Source organism: Oreochromis aureus, linkage group 9 (genome assembly GCF_013358895.1).
Source record: "Oreochromis aureus strain Israel breed Guangdong linkage group 9, ZZ_aureus, whole genome shotgun sequence".
Classification (NCBI taxonomy): domain Eukaryota; kingdom Metazoa; phylum Chordata; class Actinopteri; order Cichliformes; family Cichlidae; genus Oreochromis; species Oreochromis aureus.
Genome location: NC_052950.1, coordinates 28,503,451 through 28,515,959, shown reverse-complemented (window position 1 = coordinate 28,515,959; position 12,509 = coordinate 28,503,451). Strand labels below are relative to the sequence as shown.

The window sequence follows — 12,509 nt, the reverse complement described above, 5'->3', positions numbered from 1 at the left end:
TTTTTACCATTTACTGAAATCAGACGGACTGAGCGTTCTGGACCTGCCGTTGTTCCCATCGTAAAGTAATCTGTAGAGGAGAGAGTAGTGAAGGTAGTTTTTGTTAGTTACTCAGATCTCCTGCGTTGGAGCTGCGGATTTCTCCACATTTAAAGGTCCCTAAAATGAATTTGAAAACTAGTTTTAACGCTTCCCTTTCAGCGGATTAGCTTCCCCTCACAAGCAGAAGGTTTGAACAGCATGTGGGTGGGATTTCTGTGCCTGATATAATCAGTTATGAGGGCTAGCCCCTCTCTGACATCACAAAGAGCCAAAAGTGGGGCATTCAGAGCAGTGTGAACCCTGAGCTTTTGGATGAGGAGTGTGCAAGTCCACTTTAACAAATCACAAAAAGGAGAGCAGGGAAGAGGGCACCAGTTAAGCACAGGTTGTTACAGAAGAATAAATAAGTTAGGTGTCACTAAATTCACATGTGAGTAACAATCCCAGCACCTGAAGGATGATTTAAAGGAAACTCATGTAGAAAAATGAATACTGGCGACAATTAAAGGACAAAGAATAGAAACTTTTCTCTAGTTACAGTTTTCAATAATCCAGGCAGTGTGTGGTTTACCAGAAATTCCCTGGTAAATCCCCACCACAGAAAAAAGTACTGCTGAGTTTGCGTGGTTTACCTGAACAATGATCAGCTTTTTGGAAGGGTCCTCTGAGTTACTCAGCTCTTCTCCAAAACACAGGGTGAAGCCACACTGGGGAGGCTCGCCGCCATTTGAACGGAAGTGGTCCAACTCTGACGATTGAGGAGGGAAGGGGGGGTTATTAGCACTTCATGTAAGTGATCAGCTCAGGGCAAAAAACAGCCCTACAGTGAATGACTGAATCTTTGCACATGACATTTAAAATCAAAATTCCAGATGGACAATTTCAACCAAAAACAAGATTTTTTCTGAAGATTAGACCTTATTATCACTAAAACTAAAATTAAAAAATAATATGTACTTAACAACTTAACATTGATTTTTCAGTCTTAAACAGCGCTGCCAGATGTATAATGAACATGCGTATTGTGTTTCCAAGTGTGGAAGGATTGATGGCCTGCTACGATAAAGAAAGAGCTGAGAATGAAGGGAAAGCTGCTGATTTACTGCTCGACCTGCATTCCTACCCTCACCTATCGCTATGAGCTGGCTTCATCTGAGTTATTTGGGAGACACTTATTCCCATGGACCTACCAGCCTGTAACACCGTTCAGGAGCAGCCCTCCACTTCACTTTTTTAAATGTTTTTTATTTTTTCCTGTAGTCAGGTCAAGCTGCACAGAGCAGGTAAGTAGTACGACAAGTCAAACCCAGAACTGAATCAGCAACTTTTCAAAATAAAACATCCTGAAGACTCCTAGTTTAATAACAAAGCTGTGTTGGAGACACGTAAACTGTGTTCTCCCGGGGTCAGACTAAAGCTGCTGCTGGGTATGGCATGTGTCCAAATGGGAGGATGACATGCTGCAGAGATTATGTGCATCTGCTGTGTTTGAAAGGCTTCTGCATTTCCTCAAAGGAGAGCTGGACAGGAAGAGGAAGATGCAGGCATCTCTGGTTAGACTGCTGCCCAGACAAGCACCAGGCAACGGTTTTGTCCATTAACAAGAAATATGGCAGGCAATTTGATAGCAGTGTTATTATCTACCGTGAGCTAACCATGTCAGCAGTGCATTAGAGCAAAATGATCCTGGCTATGCCGTCAGTTATTCAATCACAGCTGCAGACTGGCGCCAAACGATGTTTTGGTGGCAAAAACACACTTAGTTCATAAAACAGTGATGGCAATGAGTCTGTGATACTTCAGTTTATAAACCCTAATTCAAAAAACTAATGACATATTTTGACTAAAGTCCTGGTAAGTTCCTTTTTTCCTGCAGAGTACATATTAGCTACACTGCGCAGACATTCAAGCTCTTGCTGTGACAACATCTGTGTGATAATTTGTTCTACAGCATCTGGCAGTGCTGTTAACAAATATCAGCGTGCTCATTTCTGACTTACGTTGCTTGAAGATTTCTTTATTGAAAAGGAGCACCGGCTCCGTGTTCCTCTCCATCTTGTGTAGGTCCGGCATGGTCGTGTGTGGCCCCGTCCAGAACACCCGCCCCTGGCAGAACCTCTTGCCGTAAACTCCCTGCGGAGTGGAGGTCAGCACCACCCCTTTCTCCATGAAGGGGAGCAGGGTGAAGAGGGCCTGCAGCTCCGGACCGGCTGGCAACGTGGAGGGCGGCTCAGGTAGCAGGATGCGTGGGAACCTGCCTTTGAGGACGGCTGGCGTGGGGGGAATAAGCGAGGAGGGCAGGTACGTTACCCGCACATCAGTGCCCTGAATCTGACGTTTGAGCACCTCCTGTCCTAAATAGTAAACTGCCACATTGAAGGAGTCCTGGGCTGTAGAGATGGAGACAGAGGAGTCGTTATCTTCTCGAGCCAACAAAAACACACTCAGTGTTTTCACAGCAGGTCACGTCTGGGTTCATGACTGTGAACCCTGCATATCACAGCCTGCTCAGCTGTAAATGCTTTATTACCTCCTACAGGAGCGGTCACACTCTCCTCAATCCGCACGTCCAACCTGATCTCATCGACCGCTGAAGGGACACAAAACAATTACATCAGCAGCTTCTTTTGGTCGCTTTGATTTGTTAGTTGAAATGTAAACACATGATGAAATAAGAACACAAGGTTACACTGCAGTAATCCATTTGCTTCTCAATGTGTGTGTGCAGGCTTGTATTTTACTTCTTTGTAAAGTTTGTTTAGTTTTTATTGCCTTAAGGCACAGCAGACCTACACAGGTTTTTATGCTTTTAGTTTTAAGCACACTGACACCTGTATACGTGCTTTGACATGTGGCATATAAATAAAATTACCCGACCCAAGGTCAGCGATCAGATTTCTCCTCGGACATGACCTGATTTCAGAGGCAGCGACAGACCTGCTCGTCCTCGAAGTGCAAACATGATTTTTACAAAGCAAAGACTGACCAGTGACTGCAGCCTCGCAGGATCACAGGAAAAAACGGACTCAAACAGAAAGGAAATTTGTCACTTTGTCTTAACTTTTAGATCCTCCGCCAAACTCAAAGCAATGTTTTCTTAAAGTGTGAAATATGGAAACTTATTTCCACCTGTGAAAAAAAACTTTAAAGCAATTTTTTGCCAGTCGTAAGTCAAAGTTTCGTGTCTCTCAAACTACTGATAAAATTAAGAAAGAACTTGAAATTTCAGGTTATCCATCAATTCGCTTGCGCTTAACCTTTTCCGGGTCGCGGGGGGTGCTGGAGCCTATCCCAGCTGTCATAGGGCGAGAGGACAGGTCGCCAGTCTGTCGCAGGGCTAACACACAGAGACAAACAACCATCCGCACTCACATTCACACCTATGGGCAATTTAGACTGATCAAATAACCTATCCCCACTAAATGCATGTCTTTGGACTGTGGGAGGAAGCCGGAGTACCCGGGGAGAACCCATGCAAACTCCTCACAGAAAGACCCCGGCCTGAATTGAACTGAGGACCTTCTTGCTATGCGGCAACAGTGTTAACCACCGTGCCACCGTGCTGCAGAGGGCATTTCAGGTCATTAAGTCCAAATTTGGAATCAATAACCTAAAATTTTGATTTACGAATGACAAAAAATGCCTTTTTTCAGTGGTGTAAACAAGTTTCCAAGAAAATATTTTAAAAGTGTGGGCTAGAGGCGAACTCTTCGGCAGTGTCAAATGAAGAATTAGCTCATTGTTCATGTTTGAGGAAGCTGGAGATCACGATTCAACTTCTTTTAGATGGAAAAGAGAACAAATGTGAGGGAAAAATCACAGGATACTCCCCCTCCCATCGCTAACTCTATTCACAAGAAAAACTACAGATTACGAAGAAATACTCAGATTACAAAGACAGTTAAACTCACAGTCCGTCTGAATGAAGGTGGTGCACCGAGTGGCCTCCTCCGTCTGGACGGGGCTTTCCTCAACAGACTGAGAATCAGACAAGATTTTTTTTTAATCAGTATTTATGAACTTGAATTCGCTTCACTTTAATTATGCTGTTTATGCTGCTGCAGCTTTTAAGTCACTGTTAATTTGCCTCTCAGATGCTCAAATTAGCTGAGCTCCAGCAGGCGGGAAGCAGTCCATTATACCAACATCTATAATTCAAACTACACAGAATTGGAAAACAGAGTTTGATACTGCAGGATTTTGTGCTGCTATCAGATGCTCTCCTATCTCGGAGCAAATAATGAGGCTGAAATGACTCGGCATACGCCCCACATCCTGAAAAACTCACCAGCTGAGACGTGGCTTCTTCCCTCTTTATCTGTTTGTCGTCACTGGCGTCGTCGCTGTCTGAATCGCTTCTCCTCCTTTTCGACCTCCTGGAGGCTTTTTCTCTGCTCTTCTTTTCAGGCATCACCACACCTAAACACACACAGAGGAAACACTCGTGAAGCAGCTGAAAACAATCAGCTGTTTACTTTTGACCCGTTTTAGTTCTCTTCGGTCCCGTTGCTTCTGCTAGAATTTTACTCATTCGGTTAAATAAAAAGTCTTTGATTAAGGCAAATGTCCTCACTAGAACTAGCAAACAAACAGCTCTGCAGACGTTTATTTTATTTTCCATGTAATTACCAAAATAATAACCAAAGATAAACTCCGTCAGGCTCCGTCATGTTCGTACTTTGACCTCTGAATGGTGATGCACAGACAGTTTATTTTTATAGCAGCTTTAAAATACGACAATAATGCAAAGTGAGTCGCGCTGGTCTTCTGCAAACCTTTAAGCGAACCACAAAATCTAGTTTTACAAAGTCTCATGCTGAGAAAATGAAGAAAAGACACAAAACAGATTTACTGTTTTATTTACTGACATTTAAATCAGTTATATTGTGTTTTTGTCAGTACTTCCCCGTGTTATGTCACCAGGGTGCCACCTTAATTGGTTCATGGGGAAGCATTCGATGGTTTGAGCTTCCCAAATGTCGGGCTTTGTTTTTCCACTGGTCCTAGTGCCGTGAAGTGAATATTTAGAAATTTTATAAGTGAAAAAGTGTAATGATCAAATGATTAATTACTCTTAAGTCATAAATCACTGGCTCTGGTCATTGCACGCATGAGCATAATGTACATAACTGTGGCTACAACGGGCTGCAGGAAGAGACACTTCAGGGTAGAAGCCTGGCCTGGTCACTGTTAATTTATAAATCAGAGACATGACAGAGATGGAGATGGATGGAGAAGGAAAATACTTAGAAAGAAGTTCTAAGTTCTACCTATGAAGCGCCTTGAGGCGACTTTTGTAGTGATTTGGCGCTATATAAATAAAATTGAATTGAATTGAATTGAAGCCTTATATTAGTAGCTCTGTAGAAGAAAATGATGAAAAAAAGTACAGCTACTTAATAGCCAGGATGCACATTTAACATAAAATGTTATTTAGCCTAAATCCTGCAAGGATTGATACTTAACTGGGGGATTAAATAACTGGGGGATTTTATTTTGGCAATCTCACATATTTCCTGAGGACTGTGTGGTATATTGATTGGTGCCGTTTCTACTACACCCTTTCACACAAGTGCTTTTTTTGATGCCTCAGAGGCAACTCAAGCTTGATTTAGACACCTTTTAATCCTTCGCTGCATCGACCCGACATGTGGTTACATTCCTATCAAAGTGTGCATCAAGTTGTGGCATAGATTTCCCGCTGAAGCATAATTCAGGAATCAAGTGTCAGTATATCACCCCAGATGACTTTAACGTGCAGGCTGGAGGACCCAGGCATCAAATTGCAGACCTCCCAAATAACAGAGATACCCACTGTGCCTCCTGAGCCCCAGCTGCCACATTCATGTCTCTTTTTGTAAATCTCGGGGACCAACCCGACTGACAAACTGACCGTTTATCGAAAACACCTGTGAACAGCAGCCCCGATAGCAGTAACTGAATCAGTATTTAGCAGCGCGGTGGTACTGTGCAGAATTTGCATGTTTCTGACAGCTGCGCTTCGGTTTCTCCTGCTATCAAAGTGAAATACGCAAAGTTAATGCACCTTATCCTGACCCGGAGCAATCTTACAAAACAGATGTAAATTCAAAGTGTTTTAACTTGCTGTTAAGTGAAGGTTAAAGGAAGTAAAAGTAATTAATCTGAACCTGGTTAAGCAGCAGAGGAACTGTTTAAACAGTTAAAATATATAACTAATAACTTTAAGGTCCAAGTATGAATTTTATAAAAGAAGTCAGACATCTGGAAAGAAAGTTACTGATGATTTTTTGGGGGGCTTAAAATCAAAAGCAGATGTTTTAAAATATATTTATTTTTTATTATCATTTTTTTTATTTAAAGAAACGATAAGGCACAGCAGAGCTAAAAAATAACTTAAATACAGATAAAGTTCATGCAAAGACCAAAGTGCAGGAGATTATCAGAAGAAAAGATGGTCATAAATCCACACAAGAATCCAGGTATTTCTCCCTGGAAACAGACAAACATCGGCAACACAACAAGAGCAGAGGGCACGGCAGAGCTTTAAATTCCCTTCGGCCTACATTTAACATATTTGTTTGGCATTTTTATGACATTAAACAGGCAAAACAGCAGAAAATAGGTCAACAGTCAGAGGGTCCAAAAGCACGGCCACTTAAAGAAAAAAAAAAGAGACGTGTGAGAGAAATAAACGGCGAGAGGGCTTAACGCTGCAGAAAAGGTGGAAGTGGTGATCAGACTAACAGGGCGCTAATAGAGATGAAAGTTCACCAGTTTCTGCAGGCACATTGTGCAACATTTACTCTGCAACACCCAACGCAGTTAAACCTCCATTTTCTCATCTACTGTTAATCTGAAGTCAAACAGAAATCCTGTGAGTGGGCCAGCACCCACAGCAGATAAACACTCCGATTAAAACCACGTTTATATGTAATATGTTTACATTCATTTCTCTGATGTAAATAAAGGTTACTTTAATTATTTTAGTGAATCAAACCTTTAAAAATGGAGAACAATGTCGACCACAACAACAAAGAAAACCTAGATACATATATTTGATTACCCTTCCTTCAGTTCTTGCATAAATTTGCTTCAGTGTCACTCATTCTGACATTTAAAATCATATTATATTAAATTTTTTCTGCTAGTTTTAAAAAGTCTTGCAGGGACGAGTAACTAAAACCAGCTGAAAACTGAAGGCTGTTTTTGCAGCACATATAACATTAAGTTCGCTGGCTGCCGCTGATAAACTTATCAGACTATTTCTGATGGTCTGTGACGTACTGCTGACAGATTAAATATTCAACTCTGTCAAACAGAGGAACTATTAAGCTATAAACCTGACATCAACTTTCAACAGCAGCAATGCCAGCCCTGCTAACAGTCGGGCGAAACTGTAAACACGTTACCATCAGCCGTGGGAAACTTTTAGATCCAATTTCTCAGTTTGTTCACGTTAATTATCGAGTTTGTAGTTAGTGATGGTGGGCTTCTGGGTGTTCCTAATATTCTGACTGGTTCATGTACAATAGTAATTGTTTAATGCAGTATTTATGTGGTGTTATGATGATAAAGAAAAGCTGAAAAAGTAGGTCTTTGTAAAAGCAGAATTGATGGCAGAGCTGTTAGTCAAGTGCTTGGTAACTGTAGCTTTCAGAATAAAAGCTACAAAGCTCCTCCACATTAAGAGCAGAAAAAACTGACCACCTGCATTTACTAAAAGTGAGAGGAAACGAGTTTTAGTTCATCTTTCTTAATCTTCGCACGATCTCTGAGATGTAACCAACCAATCAACGCGCTGGATCTGTGCGTCTGCAGCCTGAAGAGACAGACACTGTTGTCATGTGCTTCCTGAGGTTTCTGTTTCTTAGAAAAAGAGCTGCTGCATTTTGAGACATCGCCGGCCTGCAGTTGCTCATCTCACCCTACAGTTTAATGAGGATGCACAGGCGTGGCAAAGCACGTGAACTGTTTTTACTTCTCAATCAATAACTGGAATAGTTTTAAGTGGCAGCCAGGCAAACATCCACTGTTGTATTAAATGCAACAGACTGTTGTGAAAGTGTATTGCAAACAGAATGGGTTTGTTGGTTAACCCCCATCATGACTAAATACTAACCCCGAGGAGCTACAAGTATTCCCATACTACCTGCTTTAAATGTGCTAGAGTTCACCAGTCTGACTCAGAGAGGTCAGGATTAAGTTTATTTTTTGGCTGCTAAAGTGACACAAAGGCTGCGGCTCATTATCTTGAGATAAAAACCCAACCTGGCAGAGGGAAGCTGACCATGTGACTGTGTGAATGTTTGCAGGTCTGCCCTACATTGCAACTGAGCTATCAGTTTACCAGCCACGATCATCACAGGCTGATACTATGTAGCAGGATTTGAGGCTTATCGTGCTAACTTTGTGTTTAACCCTGGATGTACATTCTTTTAAGGGTGGGTCACGTCTTTTTGGCTCAGTTACATTAAATGAAAATTGGACAGGAACATCGTGGCTAGGAAAACTCGGTGGTTGCCAGGCGATTGCATTGAATTTTTTTGCATCTGGCATCGGCTGACCAGAGGTTCCAATAACCTTAACCTCTGGGTTTTTAATTACTGTAATAACAAGGCGATTGCACAGATCACCTGGTGGGAGGCAACCTGTCTCCAAACAAACAGTCCAACTGACTGCAATCACTGTGAAACAGCTGTTTCCACGTAATCACCGTCCTAATGTATAAACACAGACAGACTGCCAACATGCTGCAATCAGACTGAGTCAGTCTGCACCAATGAGGGCAAATTATTTGTTACATGACTCTTTGCAAGAGAGAAAACTATTGCACACAATAACACAGATATTTGTGTGCAATTGCCAACTTGACCCCATACAGTTGTAAACTGATTGCAGACTGACTTGATCAACCACTGACTCAAATGGTTGCAGATATTTCAAAGCAGTGTGATTGCATATCTGCAACGTTCTTCAACCTTCTTATTTGTGGGACTCTGGCATTACCAGGCCACAGTGCCATGCTAGCATATGCTGCAAACCACACCTGCTCCAGATAAGAGATCAACGCATACCAGCACCCACCACTTAGTGACCTAACAATTCTCAGAAAAAGGGTCACCACTTCCCGACCCCATTATGTAGGTAGAGAGTCTGTAGTCTTAGAGACCCTCTTAAGACTCTGATGGCTCAGAGATTATATCAAATACGCAAAGTTTATACTAAAACAGGGAGCCTAAGCTGCTTACCAGCTGATCTTGTATAAAATTTTCAATAATTCTGAAAAAACTATAAAACTATCTTACATGCTCTACAAAAATACCTTCACCAAACCTTCACATTGATTTAGGAGTAGTTTAGGTCTATTCATTTTCATCATCGAGCAGGGATACCAAGAACTTTAACATTCAACATTTTTGCCAGCTTTTCCAGTCTTACTGACCTTCATAAGCATATATACAAGACTTTTTCACGCTACACTCTCCCTCTCATGCACACTCCCAGCCTGCTTTGTTGCTCAGGCTGTATTGTGTCTTAAACCTACTGAGAGTTTTCAAATATTGTACTTTGTTCCTGGTTTCGTAAAACAAGGCAGCGGTATAATTTATGGTGCTGCTTTGAATTCCCACCACAACGGGTCCTTGTGCGCTGGTGTGCCTGCATTGTTCTGCCATCAGGAGTGAAACCGGGCTGTTCGTGTTAGACTGTGAGCTAATAAATCTTAAACAGCAGTTATTCTTAATGAAATACAGATGTCTTGAGATGGAGGACATCTGAGCCAGTGAAGTGTGAACAACAACTATCAGAGCTCTTACAGAAAAACATCCATGGTTACATTAATGAATTCAGCGTCTTTACACTGCATATTCAGGCCTCGCCTAGGCTTCACATGTATGTTTTTGTAATTGCTGTCACACGTCTGTCCTGCCTCGTGTGCCCTCATGTGACCCACTGGGAAGTTTTAGGTTGACTTAACCACCTTCGTGTGACCGCGAGACTGATTTTGTCATTGAGGTTATCAGGTTTGAGGTAAGTCAAATGCTTTGCTGCTGAGGTATAACTAAGTTGTACTACGACCTAGCCAGAGCGCGCTGAGTAGGTACTTCAAGTCTCACCTTGCTCGCTGATGGGGACCAGGCGGTACACCTTGTATGGTTCTGAGATGTCCAGCTGGGCTCGGTCCATCACCTCCTTAAACTCAGGACTCTTGTTGAGGGCGCAGCGCAGACGGGTCTTCCAAGCGGCCGGGTTGTCCTGGCCCCCGTCTGTCAGCTTCCCCTTGAACTCTGCCCACGCCTGGGGAGAACAGCGATGGCGATCTCAGAGATTTAAAGCAGACTGGATTTGTGGCATTTAAAGCAAATCTTGAGAATTTCAAGAGCTACCTTGAAGATCGCAGCATCTTCGTCTTTGCGGAAGTCCTGTTTCCCCGCATGCTTCCAGGGGATGCGGAACATGGTTTTGGCCTCGTCATCCCACACCAGTCCCGGATATTTCCCACTGCTGACCTGAAACAAACCAAAAAACACGGCAAAGTTTAAGAAGCTTATAGATTTCCTGAATTTCACCTGAACCTGGATACCTGCAGACATAAATCAGGGCTGCTAACCAGCCACCTCTTCTGCATGTCTTTGTAGAAAAAACACTTTTAGATTGACTAATACTGCAGAAAACACAACATCATCCACCTTTAAAGCAAAAATATGCAAACTTTAGTGTTCTGAAATGATCAAATCTGACAATTGTATTGGTTTTTTTGTGTCACGGAATTTGCCCTGTCTCTTCTTCATCACCCTCAATCAGTCACAGCAGATCCTGCCCCTTCTTCAGCCTGGTTCTGGTGGGGGGCTCTTCCTGTTAAAAGGGAGTTTTTTCTTCCCACTGTTGCCAAGTGCTTGCTCAAAAGGAGTTATTTATTTATTTGTCGTTGTCTCTGTACTATTGTGGGGTCTTTACCTTACAATATACCAACCATATATAACCAACATGAGGCGACTGATGTTGTGATTTGGCACTATATAAATAAAATTGAACTGAGCGTTTTTATTACTGGACTCTACTAAAGTAGCTTTGCATCATTAACAGTTCAGAATAATCCTTATTTATCTCATATCAGGCCTTGATGTGCCCCATTAATTCATCCTGTCTGAAACTAGCTGTTTTAGCTCTCTCCAGGCTAACTCTCTCCTGATTTGCTCTCTGTGACCTCATAAAGCTCCAAGAGTGGAAGAAACTGCCTGAAACTGAGTGTTTAGAGCTACAGTGAAGCTTGCACTTGCACTGATCTCACTTATATATGTCAGAAAACAAGAAAAAGCAGAACACATTCACTTAATTGGAGCAATATCTGTTTTTTTCTTAACCAACTAATCTAAAAAATATAAACTTGTTGAAAGTGCAGCTGAGCTCAACCTCAGCTGATATCACTTCTACACAATACACAGAATTTTGTGGCCTAAAGTCAAAATCAGTTATTTCCTGATATTCAGTTTATGACTTTAGTTAATAATTCAGGGTTCAAACTGTTTCATAAAAACAAAAAGTTGCAATAACCACCTATAACACATTTATATGATAGTAGAAACAGAAAAGTGCATTTTTCCACAGCTGACCTACAATTTGCTTAAGCAGATTATGCAATTGCAGCTGATTTTCTAACAAGAGAAAAGTTAAACTTTTGCTGGTGTCATTTTCAGCCCCATAGTTATGAATATATGTTTGTTAGTGACCTCTCAATCACCCCTTTCCTCTCCCTGTCCCCCCCCCACACACACACACACTCTTTCATTTGTCCTTACCCTCTCACACTTATGCACACACACATACACAGCCACACACCTGTTCGACGATCCAGGAGCGCAGTCTGCGAGTGGAACGCATTCTCCCAGCTGCCATCGCTGCTTCTTTAAAAATGCTGAAAACACCGCAAAGTTTCAAGGCCAGCGGCAAAACATCAACACAAACAACTTCGATCAACTGCCCCGACATGCCCTCCTACACCCACCCCGCCTCACATTTTTAATAATTGCACAGCTTCACTCTGAGCACATCAAAAACATCCAATATTAGACATAAGAAATATGCAAAAATATGAATAAAGGTCGATTTGCTTTCGTGTAAAAAGCCAAGTTCAAGCCTCGTGTTCAAGCCGGGTCTTTAAACAGAGCCGACACACATTAAAAAAGAAAAGAAAGACAAAAACTTTCTAAAATTAGGTCTTTTTTAAATGGAGTCTGGACTGGAAACAACAAAGCAGCTGCAAACATCCTCCCACCGCCGCATGTTATATTTATAAAAAATCAAATATAGACGCTAAGGTGTTAAATTAAGGAAGTTGATTTAAGTTTCGTTTACCTCGGTTGTGTTTCCTCCGCGGTGCCTGCGGACTGACTGCCTTCTCCTCTTCAGCTCTGCGGCTCAGTCTGTGAAGGCGCTCCTTTTCCCCGAAGTCACGTGGTTTTAGAGAAACCCTCCGCAGGTCTGAC

At 42.1% G+C, this 12,509-nt stretch overlaps 1 protein-coding gene across 1 annotated transcript in view; it reads right to left on the bottom strand.

Annotated features, from left to right (window-relative positions):
• The window catches only part of irf9 (interferon regulatory factor 9), a 15,305-nt gene extending 2,796 nt beyond the window's left edge, over positions 1 to 12,509 (bottom strand). The window contains exons 1-9 of the mRNA XM_031742159.2: positions 12,379 to 12,509; positions 11,863 to 11,938; positions 10,410 to 10,532; positions 10,140 to 10,320; positions 4,331 to 4,461; positions 3,954 to 4,020; positions 2,573 to 2,632; positions 2,043 to 2,432; positions 675 to 790 (exon numbers count right to left, since the gene is read on the bottom strand). Of these exons, the coding sequence (XP_031598019.1) occupies positions 675 to 790; positions 2,043 to 2,432; positions 2,573 to 2,632; positions 3,954 to 4,020; positions 4,331 to 4,461; positions 10,140 to 10,320; positions 10,410 to 10,532; positions 11,863 to 11,919 (1,125 nt within the window). The 5' untranslated portion in view covers positions 11,920 to 11,938; positions 12,379 to 12,509. The remainder of the gene's footprint in view (positions 1 to 674; positions 791 to 2,042; positions 2,433 to 2,572; positions 2,633 to 3,953; positions 4,021 to 4,330; positions 4,462 to 10,139; positions 10,321 to 10,409; positions 10,533 to 11,862; positions 11,939 to 12,378) is intronic.